General features: G+C 40.9%; 1 protein-coding gene across 7 annotated transcripts in view; it reads right to left on the bottom strand.

Moving 5' to 3' along the window:
* The window catches only part of DMD (dystrophin), a 3,834,938-nt gene that overhangs the window by 2,333,232 nt on the left and 1,475,426 nt on the right, over nt 1-26,280 (bottom strand). For all 7 annotated transcript variants that reach the window (XM_073550686.1, XM_073550687.1, XM_073550688.1 and 4 more), the window contains 2 exons: nt 22,253-22,414; nt 3,554-3,664 (listed from right to left, as the gene is read on the bottom strand). In XM_073550686.1, coding sequence (XP_073406787.1) covers nt 3,554-3,664; nt 22,253-22,414 — 273 coding nt within the window. The remainder of the gene's footprint in view (nt 1-3,553; nt 3,665-22,252; nt 22,415-26,280) is intronic.

The following is a 26,280-nucleotide window of genomic DNA, read 5'->3' on the forward strand; positions in this document are numbered from 1 at the left end:
AGGCATACTAATAAGGAAATGGATGCCAGCAAGTAGGAAAAGGTTTGCAGGGCTCTGGTCCGATAATTATGGACTAGTGAGAAGGCAGCTAGACCAGGGTTCTTGTAATTCTTTTTCCTCAACCCTAGTGTATAATGTATTATTTGGTACTTTAAGGGTTATTCCCATTTAATAACATGGGAAAAATGGCAAATTACTTACAAAAACAAACTTTACAATTTAATTGTTAAAAATGTCTCCATTCTCTAGATCATAAGGTACTGTCACACTAAGCGATATCGCTAGCAATATTGCTATAACTTGTGACGTTATAGCGATATTGCTTGCGATATCGCTGTGTCTGATACTTACCTACGACCCGCTCTCCCGCGCGCTTCCTGTGGAGAGACGAGCGACGAGCGTGGAGCCGGGCGGGAGTTCGTTAGGATCGCCTAGTGTGACAGGTTAGTAACGACCCCTGTCCCCAGCGATGTCGCTGGTGAGATCTGCCTGTGTGGCAGCTCACTAGCGACCACTTAGCGATGTACCAGCGATCCTGACCGCGTTATATCGCTGGTCGGGATCGCTGGTACATCGCTAAGTGTGACAGTACCTATAGAGATTCTCATATGTTTCATTTACTATTTATTACCTTGATTACCTGCTGCCACCCCAGCAGTCTAAAGCCCCCGTCACACATAGTGATCTCGCTAGCAAGATTGCTGCTGAGTCACAAGTTTTGTGACGCAACAGTGATCACACCAGCGAGATCGCTGTGTGTGACACCTATCAGCGACCGGCCCCCCTGCCGGTATCGCTGATCGTTGTTGGAAAGCCCTGGACTTTTTTTGATCGCTGGTCTCCCGCTGGTCAGCACGCATCGCTGCGTGTGATAGGCTGGAGACCAGCGATCAGCATGCTGGTAACTAAGGTAAACGCAGGGTCTCTAAGCAGCACGCGGTGCTTAGAAACCCAATGTGTACCTTAGTTACCAGTGCGCTGATGCAGGGAGCTGGTAACCAAGGTACACATCGGGTTTCTAAGTGACGCGCGCTGCTTAGAAACCCGATGTGTACCTTAGTTACCAGCTTCCTGCCTCAGCGCACTGGTAACTAACGTACACAGCGACACGCCCGCTCGGCGTCGCTGGTGCTGATCGCTGTAGCGACACACCAGCAATCCTGACAAGTTGATATCGTTGTCGGGATCGCTGGTGAGTCGCTATGTGTGACGGGGCCCTAACAGTGGTGGCCAAACGTAAATTGCTTAAAAGCTCTTTCCACTAATGCTTGTCAGTACTGCTCTAAAGGTGGCCAGGATTGGTGGAGAACCCTGTTAGCCCAAATCATAGGCTAATTTAGTGCAACTGTGGTCCTCTAAAGCTGCAGAGGCAAAGCTGCCTCTTTTGCAGCTGACAACCATATTACATAAGATGCAAGATTCAAGAAGCTATTCACATGTGATATACAGTTGAAACTAGAAATTTACATACATTATATAAAAGACACATGTATGGTTTTCTCATTATCTAATATGAAATCAGAAATAAACCATTTTCGCTCAATTAGGATTATATAATTATTAATATTTGCCAAATTCCAGAATAATGAAGAGAGAGAGTGATAATGTTTTACGGCATTTTTACTACTTACTGCAGTCAAAAGTTTACATACATTTTATTGGTATTTGGCATCATTGCCTTTAAAATGAATGACTTAGGTCAAATGTATGGGATATTCTTCCACAAGCTTCTCATAATAGTTGGTCGGAATATGGGCCCATTCCTCCAGACAAAACTGATGTAACTGATCCAGGTTTGTAGGTCGCCTTGCTCGCACCTGCCTTTTCAGCTTTGCCCATAAATTTTCAATAGGATTGAGATCAGGACTTTGTGATGGCCACTTCAAAACATTGACTTTGTTATCCTTAAGCCACTATGTTACCATTTTGGCAGTATCATTTGGGGTTATTGTCCACTTCCTCCCAAACTTTAACTTCCTGGCTGATGTCTTGAGATGTTGTTGCCGTGTTGCCGCATAGTTTTCATTTCTCATGATGCCATCTATCCTGTATGCATTTGAAATAATTAATCTGGCTTTTTTATATTTCTTTAGGATTAATGACCTCTTCCTTGCAGAGTGGTCTTTCAGCTCATGTTGAAACAGTACTCGTTTCACTGTGGATATTGACACAATGCTACCAGCTTTCATGATCATCTTCACAAGGTCTTCTGATTTTGTCCTTGGGTTGATATGTACATTTCAGACCAAAGCACGTTCATCTCTGTGGCACAGAACCTGTCTCCTTCCTGAGCGGTGTGATGGCTGGACATTCCCATCTAGTTTGTACTTGTGTATAATTGTTTGTACAGATGAACAAGGCACCTTCAGGTGTCTTGAAATTGTACCCAAGGATGAGCCAAACTTGTACAATTCCTGTCACGGGGCAGTAGGGGGAAAACAGGAGACGTGGAACCAGGGCCCCTGATCTGCCCCTCAGGCTAAGGGGGTGCCCTGACTTTCCTTAACTTGGGGGTACACTTGATGGCAGTGAGGCCCAAGTCCTCGACCTGTCCCTATCTCCTGTTTAGCCCTGAGCTAAACCGCCAACCCCATCCCCATGAGGTGAGACATGGAATAAAGTGAACTGCACCAAAAACCAAAGTAAAGATAATACAGACACCTCAGGGTTAAATAAATTAAAAAACAGAACAGCTTTCTCTGCTGCAATGCACCAAGCAGCAGAGTAAGGCTCCAGATCAGCATTCAGCTGCAGCTCCACTGCACACAGTCAGCTCCCGATAAGCTGAACCACCACTGCACCAGGTAGGTCCAGTCTACCACTTTTGGTAGCAAGATGAAAAGTATCACCAACAGTGATCTGCAGCACCAGCTGGCCTTATAAAGGGAGGTGGGATTGGCACCCACCTGCATAGATAATTAGTCACAATGCAGTAACACCAGTGGCCACCAGGGGGAAAAACCCACCAGCAGACTAACTAAAGTTGTAGTAACACCAGCGGCCACTGGGTGGGAAAACTGACATTAACCTCTGATGGCCAGAAAGGAAAAAAGCAGCCCAAAACTGACACAGATCCAAAAATGGATCGTGACAATTCCACAATTCGCTTCATTATATCTTGGCTGATTTCTTTAGACTTTCTTATGATGCTACACAAAGAAGCAGTTTTTTCAGGTGTGCATTAAAATTCATCCACAGATGTGTCTCTAATTAACTCAGATGTTGCCAAAAAACCTCAGATGCTTCCAAATACATGACATCTTCATATGGGCTGTTCAGAATTGTTAAAGGCATAGTAATCTTAGTGTATGCAAGCTTTTGACTTTGCAGAAAGTAATAAAAATGCCTTAAAATGTTCTCTCTCTTTTAATTCCAACTGCCCTAAAAGAGGAAAGGTTTAGTCTGATTTCATGGCAGATATTGATAAAAACATGTATGTGTCTTTTCATATAGTGTATGTAAACTTATAGTTTCAAGTGTATGTGTGATTACTAATTTTGTTTTTCTCTACTAAATAAATAGATCATAATAATGATGATAATAATAATGTTACCTGTGCTATGTCGATCTGTAAAAGAACCTTTTTAGACATTTCTTTTCCTTGGTTTCGCTTCTTCATTTCATCCAAACTAATTTCATGGCTTATTAAATCAGACTGTATTTTCTAAATGAAAAAAAAATATATAACTTGTATATTATTATAAATTAAACTGTGCAGGGAACATACGTTATAATGCATATGCAACACATTTTTCAAACATCATGGGTCAGATTTGTCAATGCTGTGTAATTCTTAGTCAATGCAATCTTAGACCATGAATCATCAATGCAATTTCTCAAAAAATGTTGTTGTAAGTTGCTTAGAAAATTCAGAAAATGTTGGCACAATTGCTAGTTGAGCAAAAATGTTGTGACTTTTGGTGTTTCTCTGAACTTCGCCAAATTGAGTGGAGCTGGTGCAGGACAGGGGCATGATGTCACTGCTCATCTAATTCATGAAATAATGTGGCATCCCCTACAATAGAAATCTAAAGGCCCCGTCTCACTAAGCGATCTCGGTAGCGAGATCGCTGCTGAGTCACAACTTTTGTGACGTAACAGCGATCTCACCAGCGAGATCGCTATGTGTGACAGCGATCAGCGAGCGGCCCCCCTGCCGGTATCGCTGATCGCTGGAAGAAACCTCTGGACATTTCTTTGGTCGCTGGTCTCCCGCTGGCCAGCACGCATCGCAGTGTGTGACAGGCGGGAGACCAGCGATCAGGTGTAAAAAATAATAAAAAAAATAAAAAATATAGTTATTCTCACCTTCCGATGTCCCGTTCAGCCATCCTGCCTCTCTCCACTCTCCGGTCCCAGTGATCCTTTGCACGAATGACAGCGAGACTTTGTTATCCCTCAAGACCGTGACATCTCGCGGTCATTCGTGCAAAGGATCACTGGGACCGGAGCGTGGAGAGAGGCAGGATGGCTGAACGGGACGTCGGAAGGTGAGAATTACTATATTTTTTATTTTGATTCTATTTTTTACAGGGATGGCCAGAGATGCCAGGCGCTCGGCATCGCTGTGCTGATCGCTGGTGAAGCTGTCTGTGTGACAGCTCACCAGCGATCACATAGCGACTTACCAGCGATCCTGACACCTTGATATCGGTGTCGGGATTGCTGGTAAGTCGCTTAGTGTGACGGGGCCTTTACTCCAATCAGTTACTGGAGAAAAATTTGGAGTAGTGCATGTAGGCTCCTGCTACTTGTTAGATACTCCAGCTTCATTGACAGATATGTACCTTTTCATGAGTTAGGAGCATGACTCCACCATATTCCCAGACCTGCAAGAAAATTGCCTTTCTTAATGAATCAGGGCATATGACTACAGAATCTTAAAATGCATCAGATTTATCATCGTGGTTCAAGCTGTTTGAAAAATTTTGCATGTAACAAGAATCTGTAGTCTAAGTATATGCCACCTATTACCTTTCTTTGTACTAGAAATTTTCACCAAAATGATGGTGATATTTGTAATAAATCATATTGCATATTAGATAATGCTCTTATGTATACGAACCATACCAACTTTAGCTCTGCCACCTTGTTGGACAACGCATAGAAAGTGTGTAAGGGTAGCGTTACACTTAGCGACGCACCAGAGATCCCGACAATGATACGACCTGGTAAGGATCGCTGGTGCATCGCTAAATGGTCGCTAGTAAGCTGTCAAACAGGCAGATTTACCCAACGATGCAGCAATGATCCAGCGATCCGTATAACGACCTCGGTGGTCGTTGGGACCTTGCCACACAGCAGTGATTCTGACGACTCCCGCCTGCGTCCGTGATTTCTGAGTCGCTAGCGAGGTCACTCGTCAGTGTCAAACACAGCGATGTGCGCTGGCCAGCGGGACACCAGTGATCAAAAAATGGCCCAGGACATTTGAGCACGATCAGCAACATCACAGTGAGGGCCTGGTCGCCACTACGTGTCACACATAGCAAAATCGCTGGCGAGGTCACTGTTGTGTCACAAAATCGGTGACGCTTCAGCAATCTCGCTAGCGATCTCGCTATGTGAGACAGGGCCTTTATACACATGATAACTATGGCCATGAAAGATATTTTTTTGGTAAAAATTATGCCAGAATGTTATCGCAAGTAGCTGGATAAATATGCTCATTTCTATCTAAAAATTGTTCTTTTTTTCATTCATGTTTCTAGATTTTTTATATCAAAAATGAAAACATAATGTGAACTATGGTCAATTTGCTTCAATGTTTCCAAAATCATGACATAAAACAATTGGGCTACTATTTCAGGTTAATAGTTGTAAACCTTAGGATTCATGTGGCCTTTTTTACCATGTGTTTCCAAATTGAAACACAGAAAACATATGGTATGAACATAAAAATAATAGATATTTTCAGAGTAGTAAAGGAATGAGCAGTTCATCTACATTCTATCTATCTATCTATCTATCTATCTGTATGTCTGTCTGTCTATCTATCCTTCTGTCTATCTATCTATAACCTATCTTTCTTTCTTTCATATGTACTTTTGGACTGTTTAGCAAGTTATTTACACTGATCATTGAATGCTATTCTGCATTCTCACCACATGATGGAGTAAGAAACCCACTAAATTAGCAGTGTTTCAATACATGCTTACCTATAGTACTGCATAAAACAAGTCAGACTTATTTCTATGCACATAATTGTGAATATATATTATTTTTAAGGAAAGGTTTATTTGGTGTTTTGCAGTAATTTAGACAATGACCAGTTTTGAACTTAAAAGATGCAGAACATCTTTTCTTTTTTCACTTTTACACATTCTTTCAGCTATGATTACATTTTTTTCCTATTTTCTCCTAAATCTAAAATGTTTATTTTTCATATATTGCACAGGGTGGGCCATTTCTATGGATACACCTAAATAAAATGGGAATGGTTGGTGACCCAGATCGGCATGCTAAATTTGCAGAATGGGCAAAACAAAAATTGGAACAGGACCCTGAGTTTACACTGAACATTATATTCAGTGATGAGGCAAACTTTTTTGGATGGGCCATTTATATGGATACACCTAAATAAAATGGGAATGGTGACAGTTTTTTTGCGTAGGGTGTCTTGCATTGAAATCTGCTGCAACGACCCAGGTACTGCGTTCAACAGACATCAACACAATTTCTATCCGCTCCTCACGTGTTGACCTCTGCGACATGTCAATGGCTGTAAACAAAGAGAAACTTGTAAATTTCTCATGAAAGATTAAATATGCATTAAAACCAAGCACACCATTGTTGTTCTTGTGAAATTTTCAATGTTTGATGTGTAACATGACCCTATTCCCATTGAAAAAAATAAAGTTGAATGTGCCAAAAACAGGAAGTTGTTATCATCAACCATTCCCATTTTATCCAGGTGTATCCATATAAATGGCCCACCCTGTATATATGTTTATTGAATGCATCATGACACTAATGGCAATGGCATAGATAAAGTTGTGCTCAAAAGTTTACCCCATATGGGAATAGGTATGTGAACTTTTGATCAGGGTCTTTTGGATGTTTTTGGTTGTCATTATGATTTAAAAAGAGAAAACACAGCAGTTTTGCAGTACATGGCTTCACCCAACCACTAACCATGAGTGGAGAAAAAGGTTTAGTGTTATCATTCATATTCTCTGAAAAAAGGCCAACAAAGCAAACATTCTGCTGGGGTATGTAAACTGTTGAGCACAACTGTACATAGCATTTTTGTGACAGGTTCTCCTCCCGTACACTTGCTAGTTCTGCCGTCCTCACAGATTACACAGCTACCATGTTCTCAAAATGCTTACTGCAAGTTTGCCAACCAAGAAATTATAGGCAAGTACATAAAAATAGGGCACTTTTATGCCTTGTCCTTAAAAAAAATAACATTCATATTTTATCAGAATTAGAGGCTGTAGACATGGATCACTTATTATAATAATGATTTAATATGGGTTTCCAAAGTGTTCTTAAAGAGATATTGTCTGTCCATGATTTTTCTATAAGCTGGGCAGAAAAAATAAAAAGTCAAGTTGGCAACCTTGGCTTTCTGTTAGAGAAATATGGGATAAAAGATGTCTAGTTTTCACAATTTAAAAAACTGCTTTCTTATTTGAAGTGTGGAGTTTGAAGTGTTGGCACCGGAGTGGAGTGGGGAAGGAAGACCAGTAGAGTGCAATGATGACAGGGACAGGTGAGGGGCTAGATCAGTATGAATTTTTAATAGTTTCTAAACCCTTCCTTATTCTTCCATATATTAAGCTTGGGGTCAGCTTTTTATCAGCAATCGTTGATAGTTTCATTTGCATCAAATAAATTGTATGCAATTCAAAGCCAATTTTGAGATGAACTAGATTCTTGACAAATTTTCTCATTTCCTCAGGATGGCATATATATATATATATATATATATGTACATGTGTGTAGTGTATATATATATTACATGGTGTGTGTGTTTCTATGTGCATACATATATACAATACAATACAAATATGCATACATACAGTATATATATAAAATGGAAACAAAAAGTTTACATACACTATAAAAATACACATATGCATGTTTTTCTCACTCTGTGACATTTGGGTCCTCCAAATGGACAATGACCCCAAGCATACTGTCAAAATGGTAACAGAGTAGTTTAACCCCTTCACCCCCAAGGGTGGTTTGCACGTTCATTACCGGGCCAATTTTTACAATTCTGACCACTGTCCCTTTATGAGGTAATACCTCTGAAACGCTTCCATGGATCCCGGTGATACTGACAATATTTTCTCATGACATATTGTACTTCAAGTTAGTGTTAAAATTTCATTGATATAACTTGCATTTATTTGTGAAAAAAATGGAAATTTGGCGAAAATTTCGCAATTTTCCAACTTTGAATTTTTATGCCCTTAAATCACAGAGCTATGGCATGCAAAAAAACTTAATAAATAGCATTTCACATATGTTTATTTTACATCAGCACAATTTTGGAACAAAATTTATTTTTTTCGTTACGAAGTTATAAGGGTTAAAAGTTGACCAGCGATTTCTCATTTTTGCAACACCATTTTATTTTTACGGACCATATCACATTTGAAGTCACATAAAGAAGAAGAGCAGCATCCAGTCCGGGTGAAGAAGCATATAACATGTATTATGCCATGAAAACATGCCGAGGCCGAGGTTTTACAACAATTGTCAGATAATGAGGTCTATATCAAACTGGTGGGTGATCCTACCTCTCGTTTTCTTGGAGAGTTATGACTTCTGGTGGAGGAGGCTTTGCATAATGGTCTTATCGATCAGAAGTTAGTGGATTTTCTAATTGTGGAAGCTCCGGTGATACCTATTTTGTACACTTTACCAAAGATCCAGAAGGATCTACTTAATCCTCCCGCGTGCCCTATTGTTTCCGGGAGAGGTTCATTGTGTAGTAAAGTGGCTATTTTTTTGGACAAAGTTGTGCGATGATTTGCAACAACAGCACATTCATATATCATGGATACTAGCGATTTTCTTGACAAGATCAAGGATATTAGAGTTGATTCCAACACTGTGTTGGCGTCTTTTGATGTGACCTCATTGTATACTTCTATACAGCATGATAAGGGCTTGGAGGCAGTCGATGTGGTGCTATCACGCTCGGACGTGGCCCCAGAATGTGTGCAGCTGATCCTCTCCCTGGTAGGTTTCATGCTCAGGAAAAATTATTTTATTTTTGGGGATGACTATTGCCTGCAGGTACGGGGTACCGCCATGGGGTCCAATGTGGCCCCGACTTATGCAAACATCTATATGGCGGTATTCGAGGATCGGTATGTATACAATTCCATCTACTGGGGTCATGTCCGGGCTTGGTGGCGCTACATCGACGATGTCTTCTGTATATGGGATGGTAGTGTCGAGGAGCTGTACAATATTCAAACTGAATTAAATGGCATTTATCCAGAGTTAAAGTTTACCTTGACGCAATCTGTGGTTCAGGTTCAATTTTTGGATACATTGGTTTATAAGGAAGGGAGTGGGTTGTGTACGGATCTTTTTGTCAAAGACACCGATAGGAACAGTTTATTGCTATATAACAGCAATCACCCTAGGAAAATGGTAGAATCTCTCCCCTGGAGTCAGATGCTACGGGTGAGGAGAATTGTTAAGGATGAAAACAAACTTGATACCCAATTGGATGAGATGTGTCAGAAGTTCGTTAATAGGAGTTATCCCTGGAAACATGTGAAACGGTTTAAGGAGAAGGCGACCAGTTTGACTTCTGGTCAACTTTGCCTTAAACGCAATAAAATGAGCACCAGATGAATACCTTTTGTTTCAACTTTTTGTCCCATTAGTGGTAAGATTAATGGAATTTTGAATAAACATTGGGGTTTGTTAAGTAAGGGGTTGCCTGATGTCCCTGAGTTTTCTACTAGACTAATCTCATCCTATAGACGTGGATATAATTTGAAAGATAAATTGGTGAGAGCGGATGTGGGACCGAGTAGGAACCCGAGACAATTGACATTGGGTCCGTTGAGCTCTGGTAATTTTCCGTGCCTTGGATGGGCGTGTTGTGGTAATTTGATCAAAGGTGACAGTTTTAATCACCCACACACTGGGAAGAAATTTTTGATTAAGGAAAGATTTACATGTACTTCCAGTTTTGTTGTTTATTTGATTACTTGCCCTGGCAGACTGATGTATGTGGGGGAGACCACCATGGAGGTTCAGGCACGGATTAGTAAACACAAGAGTACGATCAGAACACAACTCCTGGAATTATCGATACCGAAACATTTTATTGAATTCAGACATTCTGTTAATCAGCTGCGGTTTAGGGTGATTGATGGGGTCCCTTTGGTGAGACGGGGTGGTAATAGGACTCTTATGTTAAAAGAAAGGAGTTGAAGTGGATTTCGACATTAGGTACATTACAGCCGAGAGGCTTGAACATTGACTATAATCTACATATTTGTACTAACTAGCCTGCATAGTTCTTGACGGCATAATTCTTCTGGTTTTTGAATAGTAATTGCATGTTTTCATGGCATAATAAATTTTATATGCTTCTTCACCCGGACTGGATGCTGCTCTTCTTCATTCTGTGACTTCTCATGTCCAACTGGGTCACTGGACTTAGAGCGCGCATCCTTTGATCCTGTAAGTGCTGTCAGCCATTTTCTATTTGCTGGACATATCACAGCTGAAGTCACTTTGAGGAGTCTATATGATAGAAAATACCCAAATTGATACCATTCTAAAAACTGAACCCTTCAAGGTGCTCAAAACCACATTCAAGAAGTTTATTAACCCTTCAGGTGCTCCACATGAATTTTTTGAATATTTTTTTAAAAAAATGAACATTTAACTTTTTTTCACAAAAAAATTACTTCAGGTCCAATTTTTTTATTTTACCAAAGGTAACAGGAGAAATTGGACTGCAGAAGTTATTGTGCAATTTGTCCTGAGTATGTTGATACCTGATATGTGGGGGGGGAACAATTTTTTTGGTGCATGGCAGAGCTCAGAAGGGAAGTAGTGCCGTTTGACTTTTCAATGCAAAATTGGCTGGAATTTAGATCGGACGCCATGTCACATTTGGAGAGCCCCTGATGTACCTAAACAGTTGAAATCCCCCACAAGTGACCCCATTTTGGAAACTAGAACCCCCAAGGAACTTATCTAGATATGTGGTGAGAACTTTGAACCCCCAAGGGCTTCACAGAAGTTTAAAACGTACAGCTGTCAATTAAAAATCAAATTTTTTCCACAAAAATGATCTTTTCACTCCCAATTTTTATTTTCCCAAGGGTAACAAGACCCAAAAAGTTATTGTGCAATTTATCCTGAGTACGCTGATACCCCTTATGTGGGGGTAAATGACTATTTGGGCACATGACTGAGCTCGGAAGGGAAGCAGCGCCATTTGACTTTTTTGGCTGGAATTGAGGTCGGACGCCTTGTCGCGTTTGGAAAGCCCCTGATGTGCCAAAACAGTGGAAACCCCCATAAATGACACCATTTTGGAAACTAGAACCCACAATGAACTTATCTAGATGTGTGGTGAGAACTTTGTACCCCAAAGGGCTTCACTGAAGTTTATAACATACAGCCGTACAATTAAAAATCATATTTTTTCCACAAAAATGATCTTTTCACACTCAATTTTTATTTTTCCAAGGGTAACATGACCCAAAAAGTTATCGTGCAATTTGTCCTGAGTATGCTGATACTCCATATGTGGGGGTAAACCACTATTTGGGTGCATGGCAGAGCTCGGAAGGGAAGCAGCGCCATTTGACTTTTATGGCTGGAATTGAGATTGGACGCCATGTCGCATTTGGAAAGCCCCTGATGTGACAAAACAGTGGAAACCCCTCACAAATTACACCATTTTGGAAACTAGACCCCCCAAGGAACTTATGTAGATGTATGGTGAGCACTCGGAACCCCCAAGGGCTTCACATAAGTTTATAACGCCCGGGCGTGAAAATAAAAATATAATATTTTTTCCAAGAAAAATATTCAGAATTGAGAGTCCTCAGTGGTTGATACCTTTCAATGGCTAACTGAAAAGATAGTAACACATTGCAAGCTTTCGAGACTACTCAGGTCTCTTCATCAGGCATTGACTTATACAAAATAAGTCCCCAATTTTTTTATTTTGCCAAGGGTAACAGGACAAATTGGACAACAACGCTGATCGCGATGACATACTATCCTGTCCTCAATCATAGGGTCCCAGGTCCCGTGGATGGGATTGTACATCACATGTCAGGAAGGGGTTAAGGATAACAATTAAGGATAACAAAGTCAATGTTTTGGAGCAGCCATCAAAAAGCTCTGATCTCAATCATATTGAAAATTTATGGGTAAAGCTGAAAAGGCAGGTGCAAGCAAAGTGACCTACAAACCCAGATCAGTTACAAAAGTTTTGTCAGGAGTAATGGGCCCAACTATTTTGAGAAGCTTGTGGAGGGATATCTCAAACATTTGACCCAAGTCATTCAGTTTAAGGGCAATGCTACCAAATGTTAATGAAATGTATGTAAACTTTTGACTTTGCAGTAAGTAATGAAAACGCCTTAAAACATTTTCTCTCATTACTGTATTTTTCAGACTATAAGATGCACTTTTTTCCCCAAAAATTTTTTGGGAGAAAATGGGGGTGCGTCCTATAGTCGGAAAATACTGTACTTACAATTAGTGAGGTGGCAACAGGAGTCAGGTGATTCTTCCTTTGGTAAGACGCTGCAGGACGACAATCTCACTCCAATCCCAAATTGGCAGGCTCAGTGGCGCGGAAGCCTCTGGCAACATTTTGTGAAAGCCCGGAGCCTGCACACTTCCATTGCCTTGATGTTGTGGCCTCCGGGAAAAAGGTCGCTGGAGGCGGCACATGCTCAGATTGAGATCTTGGCAATGAGATCTCATCCCGAGATCTCGGGAGATGAGATCTTATTGCCGAGACCTCAATCTGCGTATGTTCTGCCTCCACTTGCCATTTTTGGGCTTTAACAAAATTTCGCTGGAGCCCCCCACACCACTGAGCACTGCTGAGACTGTCGCTCCAGCCTTGGGATGGGATTTTGCGGAGACCACTGCATCGCAGCAGTGAATGTGCGGGGGGGCTCTGGGCTTTCACAAAATGTCGGCAGAGCCCCTGCACCATCGACCACTGCTGAACCTGCAGTGGGTCATATCATCGCCAAACCACTAAACACCCCTTGTGACTCCATTCCTCCAGTGCTGCTGCTCCCCCAGGGTAAGCTGAATTCATGACTGTAGGAAAGACCTCCATTTGATGCATGAATTTTTTTCCCCATTTTCCTTCTGAAAATTTGGGGTGCGTCTTATAGTCCAAAAAATACTGTATTCTGACACTTGGCAAATATTAATAACTATGTTAATCCTAATTGGCCTAAAATGGGAAAGATTTATTCTGAATTAATGTCAGAAATTGAGAAAAACAAGCATATGTGTCTTTTTATATAATGTATGTAAAATTCTGGTTTCAACTGTATGTATATATAGCATGGCGCTAACTGTTAATCTGTTCTTTCTCTATAGATTACAAGAAACTGCAAAATCGCTCATGCATGCCCTCATCATCTCCCGCCTTGACTATTGCAACCTCCTACTCTCTGGCCACCCCTCTAGCACTCTTGCACCACTCCAATATATCCTAAACGCTACTGCCTGACTAATCCACCTGTCTCCCCATTATTCCCCAGCCTCTCCTCTCTGCCAAGCCCTTCACTGGCTTCCTATTGTCCAGAGGCTCCAGTTCAAAACCCTAACTATGACATACAAAGCTATTCAGAACCTGTCTCCTCGATCCTCTCAAGATCTCCTTCTCTACTCCCCTCTCATCTCTTCTTCCAACTGCATACAAGACTTCTGTTTTCCTCTCATACTCTGGAACTCTCTACCCCAACACATTAGACTTTTGCCTACCACAGAAACATTCAAAAGAAACCTGGAGACCCACCTCTTCCGGAAAGCCTACAACCTGCAGTGATCCTCAGTCTACTGAACCACCGCACGACCAGCTCTACCCTATCCTAGTGTATCCTCACCCATCCCCTGTAGACTGTGAGCCCTCGTGGGCAGGGTTCACTCTCCTTTTGTACTGGTGTGTGCCTTGCATTGCTCATGTTTATTGTACTTGTCTTTGTATGCCCCTTTTTCACATGTAAAGTGCCATGGAATAAATGGCGCTATAAAAATGAATAATAATAATAACAATTATGAAACAGCAACATTTTTACAGAAAATAACACAGCACAATAGCAATATTTTAGTTGTATTGTATAATATAGCTTTATTTTTCAATTTTATTTACTCTTTAGAAATATAATGTGAAAAAATATTTTTTGTTTAATGCATATCTTTGTAAACTATCATTAAAATAGAAATAAAAAAAGACACTGTATTGCGGACTATGAAGCCGACCATCATGAGCCATGAATTAGTAATGATACTAATATAAAAAGTGTCTTTTAAGATCTGTTATTCCCATAAATGTACTCCAGCATTGCACAGAATGCTGCCCACTTCAGTAATATTTTCACTGCTAAATTAGTGCAAGTGTAATTTGACTTTCCTTGTTTTTTTCTGTGCAAATAATATTCCGTCTGGCTTATGATATAAGAAAATAAAATTTCTAGCGTATGTTCAATTTCTGTATTACACTTTGTTTTTGTTTGAACACACTGATTATATGGAAACCACTGAAAGCATGCTAGCTTTTTTGAGATTGCAATAGGCTTTATTTTCAAACTAATGATGGCTTGTAGGAATAACTTGACTGAAAAAAAATAAAATAAAAAAATAACACCTAACATTTATTAATGGATTAGCATTTAAGTAAGTACTATGCTGAGGGGCCTTCAGCCAGCAAGTCATTTCCATGCAGCAGCCTCTGCAGAAAAATGTAGTATTACATGGCAGCTATTCGGTACAATGATAATTCATGCAATGTAAGAATGGCTCCAGCCTGCAAGAATGAAAGCCAGAAGGGTGAACATTCTATGATGTTCATGTGCCCTAAAGACAGTTTTGTCTTATGCTAGGTACACATTGCATTCAACAGTGATTTGATGGCTTCCTTCTGGGGCTTCCACTTGAAACCTGTTTTTCAGAGCACAAAAACATTGTCAACTACATCTTGTACCCCTCTGAAAGGACAGAAACTGCAGCAGAGGAGTATAAATGGAGCCTATTTGAATTCCATTTGTCTCATTGTAATGAATGGCTTCATTAAGGACACATTAGAGTCCCATTTTTCAGGGATTCAGATGGAAACGCTGGACAGAAGCCATAAAACCATTGCTGGACACAGTATATACTTAGCCTTACACTTTAATGAAGTGATGAACTAGCTCCACCTGAAGCCCTTAGACAAAAGTAGAGGAGCACAAAACAATAAAGAAAAAAAGAAATGTAACAAATCTCCATCAACAGTTTGTTAATGGTTTTCAGTCAATATCTGGAAATTATTATGCAAAATAATGAATCAAATTTAGAATAGAATTTAAAGCACTAAACCACCTAATTAACTATTATTGCTAATTTTTATAAAAAACAATTTAAAAGGTTGGGCCACAGTCACAATTTATCAATCATATAAAGGATTGCTTGAAAATAGCTCTAGAGAGAGCTGAAATGTTGCTGTATTCTTGGTGAATATGTTTGCCAAATTCACTTAGAACTGCTGAAAAGCTATGATTTCATTACAAGTGGTTTGTAGTGTTGAGGGAACGTGCTCGGATAAGGTGTTATCTGTGCAGGCTCGGGTGTTAACAGAGTATCTTTGGCATGCTTGAAAAATGTTTGAGTCACTGCGGCTGCATGTTTCATGGCTGTTCTACAGCCGCAACCTATGCAGGAATTGACTAACAAGCAGGTAATCCCTGCTTGTGCTGTGGATGTTGAACATCAGCGAGACGTGCAGCTGCAGTGACTCAAACATGGTTTTCGAACATGCCAAAGATACTCTGTTAGCACCCAAGCATGCTCTGATAACACTTTACCACATTTGCTCAACATTAGTGGTTTGTATACAGAATAAGTGATAAATTGCTGAGGACCCACCATTGGGTCAACCATCGGTCATGAGAATAGGGGTCCCATGTTGCTCATTTGAATGTTGAAATGGTTAAACATTTGCACAGTTGTTCCATTTAAAATGTATTGAAGTAATGGCCAAAAGTATTGACACCCCTGCAATTCTGTCAGATAATACTCAGTTTCTTCCTGAAAATGATTGCAAACACAAATTCTTTGGTATTATTATCTTCATTTAATTTGTCTTAAATGAAAAAACACAAAAGAGAATGAAGCAAAAAGCAAAACATTGATCATTTCACACAAAACTCCAAAAAAGGGCCAGACAAAAGTATTGGCACCCTCAGCCTAATACGTGGTTGCACAACCTTTAACCAAAATAACTGCGACCAACTGCTTCCGGTAACCATCAATGAGTTTCTTACAATGCTCTGCTGGAATTTTAGGCCATTCTTCTTTGGCAAACTGCTCCAGGTCCCTGATATTTGAAGGGTGCCTACTCCAAACTGCCATTTTTAGATCTCTCCACAGGTGTTCTATGGGATTCAGGTCTGGACTCATTGCTGGCCACCTTAGAAGTCTCCAGTGCTTTCTCTCAAACCATTTTCTAGTGCTTTTTGAAGTGTGTTTTGGGTCATTGTCCAGCTGGAAGACCCATGACCTCTGAGGGAGACCCAGCTTTCTCACACTGGGCCCTATATTATGCTGCAAAATTTGTTGGTAGCCTTCTAACTTCATAATGCCATGCACACGGTCAAGCAGTTCAGTGCCAGAGGCAGCAAAGCAACCCCAAAACATCAGGGAACCTCCGCCATGTTTGACTGTAGGGACCGTGTTTTTTTCTTTGAATGCCTCTTCTTTTCTCCTGTAAACTCTATGTTGATGCCTTTGCCCAAAAAGCTCTACTTTCGTCTCATCTGACCAGAGAACATTCTTCCAAAACGTTTTAGGCATTTTCAGGTAAGTTTTGGCAAACTCCAGCCTGGCTTTTTTATGTCTCGGGGTAAGAAGTGGGGTCTTCCTGGGTCTCCTACCATACAGTCCCTTTTTATTCAGACACCGATGGATAGTACGGGTTGACACTGTTGTACCCTCGGACTGCAGGGCAGCTTGAACTTGATTGGATGTTAGTCGAGGTTCTTCATCCAACATCCACACAATCTTGCATTGAAATCTCTTGTCAATTTTTCTTTTCATCCACATCTAGGGAGGTTAGCCACAGTGCCATGGGCTTTAAACTTCTTGATGACACTGCGCACGGTAGACACAGGAACATTCAGGTCTTTGGAGATTAACTTGTAGCCTTGAGATTGCTCATGCTTCCTCACAATTTTGCTTCTCAAGTCCTCAGACAGTTCTTTGGTCTTCTTTCTTTTCTCCATGCTCAATGTGGTACACACAAGGACACAGGACAGAGGTTGAGTCAACTTTAATTCATGTCAACTGGTTGCAAGTGTGATTTACTTATTGCCAACACCTGTTAGGTGCCACAGGTAAGTTACAGGTGCTGTTAATTACACAATTTAGAGAAGCATCACATGATTTTTGGAACAATGCAAATACTTTTGTCCACCCTCTTTTTATGTTTGGTGTGGAATTATATCCAATTTGGCTTTAGGACAATTCTTTTTGTGTTTTTTCATTTAAGACAAATTAAATGAAGATAATAATACCAAAGAATTTGTGTTTGCAATCATTTTCAGGAAGAAACTAAGTATTATCTGACAGAATTGCAGGGGTGTCAATATTTTTGGCCACAACTGTATCTTTGAATGAATGACTTATTTGAATGAAGCTGTAGACTTCATGTTCAACCACTGACCCATTCCAATGGGTGACTTAAGTGTCGCATTCTTGTCATCAGTAAAATGACAGTGGTACCCCCAGGAATTAGCAAATCATCTCCTAGGTAATAAGTTGGAATTGATGCACAACTTGTTTAAATGCATTTTCAAAGATTTGAGGTTTTATGTTTTTGGCCTACATGGTTAAATTAATAAAAAAAAGAATGCAAGGATATGAGCGAAGTAAAGGTTCATTTATACTGCAAGATCATTATGGGCTGATGTTCCCAGAAACACTTGTTTCACAGTAATCTTCTAAACAGGCTGCTATTCACAACATGAATGAGCATTTTACATTTTTTGCACAAAAGATCAGAGTTCTCGGCAGCACATGATCATGTGTAAACAAGACTCCCGCTGCCAAGAAAAATGTTATCCTACACAAGTTGAACACTCAATTACAGATTGCTCAGTGGACATTGTGTAGACAGGCTGTTAAATGACTGCAGATCAGCAGCGGCGTTTATTTAGTCCTGCCAGTCACTTGGTGAAAATGGATTCTAAAGGCCCCATACTTATTAGAACTCACCAAGTTCGTCAGCACTGTCCAGATATCTGATGTGTGATGGACCCTCCTGATAGGACAGTTGATATTTAAATATCTGATTTTGGGGGAGAAAAAGAGCTGCCAGAGGTATTTGACAGCTGATTTCTCTCCTCTTCCCATTAAACATTTTGTTGTTTGTTCATTTAGCTAAATATTAAGATTTCTCATCCAATATTGTAGAGAGGGATTTTTTCCGTTTAACCCCTTAAGGACCAAGCCACTTTGTAGGTTAATAACCAGGCCTTAATTTTGAAATCTGACCACTGTCACTTTATGTGGTTACAACTCTGGAACGCTTCAACGGATCCTGCTGATTCTGAGATTATTTTTTCATGACATTGTACTTTATGATAATAGTAAAATTTCTTCCAATTTTTTTGTGTTTATTAGTGAGAAAAATGTAAGTTTGGCAAAAATTTTGAAATTTTCACAATTTTCAAACTTTTCATTTTTATGCCCCCAAATCAGAGCATTATGGCAAACAAAATAGTTAATAATCAACATTTTCCACATGATTACTTTACATCAGCACAATTTTTGAAACATAATTTTTTGTTAGGAAGTTATAAGGGTTAAAATTTGAGCAGCGATGTCTCATTATTTCAACAAAATTTACAAAACCATTTTTTTAGGGACCACCTCACATTTGAAGTCACTTTGAGGAGTCAATATGACAGAAAATACCCAAAAGTGATACCATTCTAAAAACTGGACCCCTCAAGATGCTCAAAACTGCATTCAAAACTTTTTTTTAACCCTTCAGGTGCTTTACAAGAATTGAACCAATGTGGAAGGAAAAAATGAACATTTTTCATTTTTTTTTTTTAAATTTTCTACGGACACAATATTTTTTTATCTTGTCAGGTGTATGAGGAGAAAACAAACCACAATATTTGTTGTGCAATTTCTCCTGAGTACACTGATACCCCATGTGTGGAGGAAGACCACTATTTAGGCAGGCGCATGGCAGGGCTCGGAAGGGAAAGAGCAGCATTTGAAGTTTTGAACATAAAATTGGATGGAATCAAGAGTGAACGCCATGTCGCATTTGGGGAGCCTCTGATGTACCTAAATCCCAAATAAGTGACTGCATTTTGGAAGCTAGACCCTCCAAGGAACCTATCTGGCTGTGTGGTGAGCACTTTGAACCCCCAAGTGCTTCACAGAAGTTAATAATGTAGAGCCGTGAATATAAAAATTATATTTTTTCCACAGAAATGATAGTTTTGCCCCTAATTTCTTATTTTCCCAAGGGTGACAGAAAAAATTGGACACCAAGAGTTGTTGTGCAATTTGTCCTGAGTATGCTGAAACCCCATATGTGGGGGTAAACCACTGTTTGGGTTCATGGTAGAGCGCGGAAGGGAAAGAGCGCCGTTTGACTTTTTCAAAACAAAATTGGCTGGAATTGAGATTGGACACCATGTTGCATTTGGAGAGTCCCTGAGGTGCCTAAACAGTGGAAAGCCCCCACAAGTGACACCATTTTGGATACTACACCCCCTAAGGAACTTATCTAGATGTGTGGTGAGCACTTTTAACCCCCAAGTGCTTCACAGAAGTTTATAACTTTGAGCCGTGAAAATAAAAAAATCATTTTTTTCTACAAAAATGATCTTTTTGGCTCAATTTTTTTATTTTGTCAAGGGTAACAATAGAAATCGTACCCCAAAAGTTGTTGTGCAATTTGTCCTGAGTACAATAATACTCCATATGTGGGGGTAATCCACTGTGATCGCCTTACTGCGATCTTTGGGAGGCTGAATGAACAAATCCACAAAAAGTGACGAATTGGTTTTATTTTTTACGCCGTTCCTTGTGCAGAATAAGTGATTAGGTGACTTTATTCTTTGAGTCGGTGTGATTACAGTGATACCAGATTTATATCCTTTTTTATGTTTAGCTTCTGTCACACACTAAAAGAAGCTTTTTTTGTAAGAAGTTTTTGCATTGCCGTATTTTGAGAGCTATAATTTTTCCATATTTCGGCCTAAGGAGTCATCTGAGGGCTTATTTTTTGTGGGACGAACTGACGTTTTTATTGGTAACATTTTCGGGTACATGACAGTTTTTGATTGCTATTCCAATTTTTGTGGAAGCAGGATGAACAAAAAACAGCAATTCAGGAATAGTTTTTTTTTCTCCGTTCTGCATGTGGTAAAATTGGTAAGACAGTTTTATTCTTCGGATCAGTACGATTACAGCGATGCCTCTTTTATATCTTTTTTATGTTTTGGTGTTTTTACAAAACAAAATCCTTTACAGAAAAAATAATTATTTTAGCATTGCTTTATTCTAAGAGCTATAATATTTTTATTTTTCCACTGATGGAGCGATATGATAGCTTGTTTTTGTGGGGCAAGATGGCGTTTTCAGTGATACTACATTTATTTACATTTGTCTTTTTGATCACGTTTTTATTCCACTTTTTCCAAGCGGTATGATGATAAAGCATATTTTGCTACTTTTTGTGTTTTTTTACAGCGTTCACTGAAGGGATTAACTAGTGTGACACTTTTATAGATCGGATTTTTAGGGACGCGGTGGATACCAAACATGTGTATTTTTTTGTTTACTTAATTTTCTACATAAAAATGTGTATTTATTAATGGATTTCTTTTTATTATTTTTATTATTTTTTATTTTTTTTACATATTATTTAAAAAATGTTTTTGTTTTTCTTTTCTTTTTTACATAGTCCCTTTATGGGACTTTCACTTTTACACGTTGGTTGCAGGTATAATGCATTGCAATGCACTAGCATTGCAGTGCATTGTACCTATACTCAAAGCTTCTGACACCATGCTGTGAGCATGGTCTCAGAGGCTTTCGATAGCTTGATGACCCGGGGGTTGTCATGATGACCCTGGGTCATCATGGCAATGATCAGGCCCAGCGATGATGTCGTGGGGACACCGGTCTGAAGGCAGGGGGAGCTGCCTCCCTCCTGAACGCTGCGATCATGCTCGATCGCAGCAATTAGGCAGCGCTGAGCTCCTGCACCAACTGGGTGGAAGGTGCTGATATTTCAGCATCTCCTGTGCAATCATGCTGTGATCGGTCAGTCAGATTGACTGACCGATCACAGCGTTCTGGGTGTAGGGACTGACTGCATGTATCCCCACACCTCTTGCCGTGCATCTCAGCTGTCTGTGACAGCTGTTGACACAGAACTGTCACTGCGTGTTTGCATGCAGTGGCAGTTTAAATGCATGATGGGCACAGTATGTCATGGTGCGGGAACTTTCACCCGGCCATGACAAGCTATGTCCGTCAATGGACATTAAAGGGTAAAATTGTACTCACTTTTTGTGACATATAGCCTCCCTAAATGCACAACAGTTTGCAGGGTGCTTTTTATATCACCCAGTGTAACGTCATAAAGGATGCAAGGTCATCTCATACACACAGCTGACACATTGTCAAATCTGATTAAGTAACCAAGGGATGACTCACAGGGCCATTCACAGTAATCAGCTTTACAGTATGTGAACAATAGTCACTGTAGCAAAACAAATTGTTTGCAAGTCTGAGTTAAATCGAATAGACACTTCTTGGTGAGTATTTTTGGAACTGTGAATATTGAATTTTCTGATCTGTTCTTGACATGACCTATGTCAATTGTGCATACAGAATATAGGATGAGTTGAATTACCTATCGAGTGTAACTGTGTGAATCTATTGCAATCACTGATAAAGCATCATCTGGCAGCAAAAGTAGAAATGTTTTCCTTTCAAACAGCGCATGGTTACAAATATTTGCATTGAGAGGTTGAGAGAAGCCTACCTGTGCTTCCTGTGGAACCTGGGCTGCATCAATTCTCTCCGAAATATAGGCTGTCAGCTGTCTGTCAGTGGTGCCAAGAGACTCCTGAATTAAGCGAATGGCTTTGTCAATCTCCTGGGCAGACTGAATACTTTGTTCAAGAACCTTTTGTCTCCTTACAGCCTGTAAAGAAAAAAGAAAAATGTTATTTTCTCATTGATGAAGTTCAGTTGCAGGAAAACATACATAATTTAGGCAAACACCTTTTTATAAGATGAACTACGCTGACTTTTGCCACTCATTCAGTCTGTCTTAGATATATTCTTATAATAGTAGAAATCTTATTTAACCAGAGATATAGCAATTTGTAATATAGGCACTGACTGAAGCTTTATTGCAGCATAACTATAAAGCACTGCTAAAATTGTTAAAAGAACCTCTTCTGAATGCTGTAATCTTCTGTTCTGAGGCCTATCCCACTTCTTCCTGATCTCATTATGTAGTTCAAGAGATTTCATGTACTGAGAATAGGGTCACGGTCACTCCGAGCCAGAATAAGCTAGTGAAATGACTAAGTGGTGCAAAGAAACAGAATGAAGATACTAGAGATGACAGATGCCATTAAAACAATAGCTAAAAAGATTTGAGAGAACTTAGAATTGCTATAATAGCTTTTAACAATTTAACATTCGGGTTCCTATATACTATGGTTTTTTAATATTTGTATTTCTTTCTGTGCACGTCTTCTCATATCTGTACAGCGTTTGTTTCTATCAGACACGTCATCCAAAAAAAGAGAAATAGAAGAAAATGGTTGCAAAATCAAATAAAAATAACATAACTTTTAAAAAATACAAAAAGAAGTATTATTTACCTTACTTGATGCTCCCATGTCATTGTTTTCCTAATGCCACTCCATAATGCCTGATTATTGGGCACTAGTGATGGCAAAGCATTTGCTCAAGCCAATTACCTACAGTATTAGAGATGAAGTAACACAGACCAGAGGGTACAAAGGAGACATCTGCACAACAGTGGCAAGATATTGATAACGTAAGAGCTACTCTTTTAGTTATTTTTCTGATTATCGAATAAATCTTATGTGGGAGGAACGACCCCCGTCAAGTGTCCGGGCCGGAACCAAGGGAGCCGTCACATGGGTTCCGGAGGAAACTGTCCCCGGGGGCAACTGTCCCCGGGGGCAGAGTTCGGGGACGGACCGTTGTGACAGACAGATGGGCTGGGGGAGGGACCAGTAGAAAGGAGCTGGGGAATTCCCAGGACGATGAGTCAGCAGACCGGGACAGAGGCAGCAGGAGATCGTGAGAGCGACTGAAAGCTAGAGTGACTTACCAATGCCAGGGAAGACGCTCACTGAGGACTCCAGAGGGACGGCGCCAAGGCGATCATCTGAGGCTTGCTGCCCAGCTCCAGCCCACGGCCACTGCGGCCCCAGTTCGACCCGCGGCCGCTGCCACCTCACATCAGCCCGTGGCGGTGACCGGCCTGCGGTCGCCTGCGGCCGCTGCTGTCTCACTCCAGCCTGCAGCTGCAGCCTGTTCCCCGCCACCCGCAGCCGCCCTGTTCTCACCAGTGGCCACGTCAAGTACAGTGCCGTCGGCGGTCACCACTGTCCCGCTCCGGTCCGCAGCAGGGGCCGAGTCTCTGCTGGCCGTGGACTCACCATTGCAGCCATTAGCTGCGCAGGTGGCCTGTCATTCACCACCCCACATTGCTGCCGCTTGCCCCTGTCTGGGGGCTGCGGCCCATCCATCCAAGGACTCCGCCGGGGCCTGTGGGGCTCCAGTGTCATCAGCGCGCTGCAGCGCGCGAAGACTTCTTCAACGCATCAGCAACTGGGCCCAGCGACTACTACGCTGAAAGACCACCATCCCGAATGGCGAGGGATGTCTGGATGGCTAAGTTGACTATATAATTAAGGACCCGTAGTCGGCCATGCCGCGGCCCTATAGTGACCGGCTATTGCCGGAAGTAGTCGTGTTCTACCCGTTTGTGTTTGCTTGTACAGAGCCCCTGCGAGGGCAACCCGTGTTACCCCTTTTGTTGATCAGGCCGTGACTGAGGAAAGTTCCCTCTAGCCTTATAAACGTTATTATAGAAAGCACAAAGTAGTCTCTCGACTCGTCACTGCATCCTGCGTACCTGCAAGCACCACACTTATGAGGGTGGATGTAAGGAGCGAGTACACAAGCTGAGCCACAGTGCAGATGTCAGCTTTGTTACACAGCTGACATCTGCCTTTAACAATAGCTATCAGTAGCCAGTTTCAACTGCTGCTGTTTAACCTCTCAAATCCATTGTCAATTTCTGACAGCAAAATTTAAGTGGTATGAGACTGGTGGGGTGTCTGTTTCTGTGAAAAATTGGTCTCCCCAACATCACGACTGCGTTTGTCATGGTCGCCAACACATTATTGGTGCGTATAATAAAAATCACTGTCTCCTTGGAGCTTGGAAACAGACAGGGTTTTAAGAGAGCTCCGTAATGTCAAACACGCAGGTCTCTTGCAGCAACTCCTTAGAGCCCTGTGATCACTTTACGTTGTGCCAATGGGAACATAAAATGACATGCCCCCATTATGGCGTGCTGTTAATACTGCTGTCAGAGTTCGACAGCAGCAGTTAACAGGTTTAACATTTGCTGTCAGCACCACCTGACAACCCTGATTCTTAGGCACTCGTCCTGGCTGTAGCAAACTGCCATTTCCTGTATGTGGCGAATTCACCCCATGGGTCCGATCCATGGTATGAGACTGGTGGGGTGTCTGTTTCTGTGAAAAATTGGTCTCCCCAACATCACGACTGCATTTGTCATGGTCGCCAACACATTATTGCTGCGTATAATAAAAATCACTGTCTCCTTGGAGCTTGGAAACAGACAAGGTTTTAAGAGAGCTCCGTAATGTCAAACACGCAGGTCTCTTGCAGCAACTCCTTAGAGCCCTGTGATCACTTTACGTTGTGCCAATGGGAACATAAAATGACATGCCCCCATTATGGCGTGCTGTTAATACCGCTGTCAGAGTTTGACAGCAGCAGTTAACAGGTTGAACAGTTGCTGTCGGCACCACCCGACAACCACGGTTCTTAGGTACACGTCCTGGCTGTAGCAAACCGCCATTTCCTGTATGTGGTGAATTCACCCCATGGGTCCGATCCATACACTTGCTACTAACTTGTGGCATACACTAATGGCAGATTTAGATAAATGGTGAAAATAGCTCTTCCTGCAATTTTTTTTCTCTAATCCTTTCTGAACATGTACGTGATATTAGATACCGTAAGTGTATTAAAATATTTATCAGTTGTAGTCTTCCCTGATTTTCAGCATTGCTCCCATCCTCAAATCTGACTATCCATAACATACTATATTATGAATATATTTAGAAAGTATTAGGGGAAAAATTGCTGACCTTGGGAGTGATTTTTTTAATATCTTATAGCTTTGATGAGCTACAATATGATTAAAGCAACAGCTTAAAGCCTGGAAACAGATTTTTATGACAGCATCTACTAATCAGGTGCTATGTTGGTACGGAGACCTTGTGTGAATTTAGATTATCAAATACTAATATTATTCATATTATTATTTATTATTATAGCACCATTTATTCCATGGCACTTTACATGTGAGGAGGGGTATATATAATAAAAACAAGTACCATAATCTTAAATGATACAAGTCATGACTGGTACAGGAGGAGAGAGGACCCTGCCCACGAGGGCTCACAATCTACAAGGGATGGGTAATGATACAGTAGGTGAGGGTAGAGCTGGTCGTGCAGCTCTTTGGTCTATCGGTGGTTACTGCAGGTTGTAGGCTTGTTGGAAGAAGTAAGTCTTCAGGTTCTTTTTGAAGATTTCCATGGTAGTCGAGAGTCTGATATGTTATGGTAGAGAGTTCCAGAGTAGGGGGGATGCACAGGAAAACTCTTGTATGCAATTGTGGGAAGAGGCGATAAGAGGGAGTATAGAAGGAGATCTTGTGAGGATCGGAGGTTGCGTGCAAGTAAGTATCGGGAGACGAGA

The sequence above is a fragment of the Dendrobates tinctorius genome, unplaced genomic scaffold, assembly GCF_039654945.1.
Source record: "Dendrobates tinctorius isolate UK_male_01 unplaced genomic scaffold, ASM3965494v1 ptg000166l, whole genome shotgun sequence".
NCBI classification, from domain to species: domain Eukaryota; kingdom Metazoa; phylum Chordata; class Amphibia; order Anura; family Dendrobatidae; genus Dendrobates; species Dendrobates tinctorius.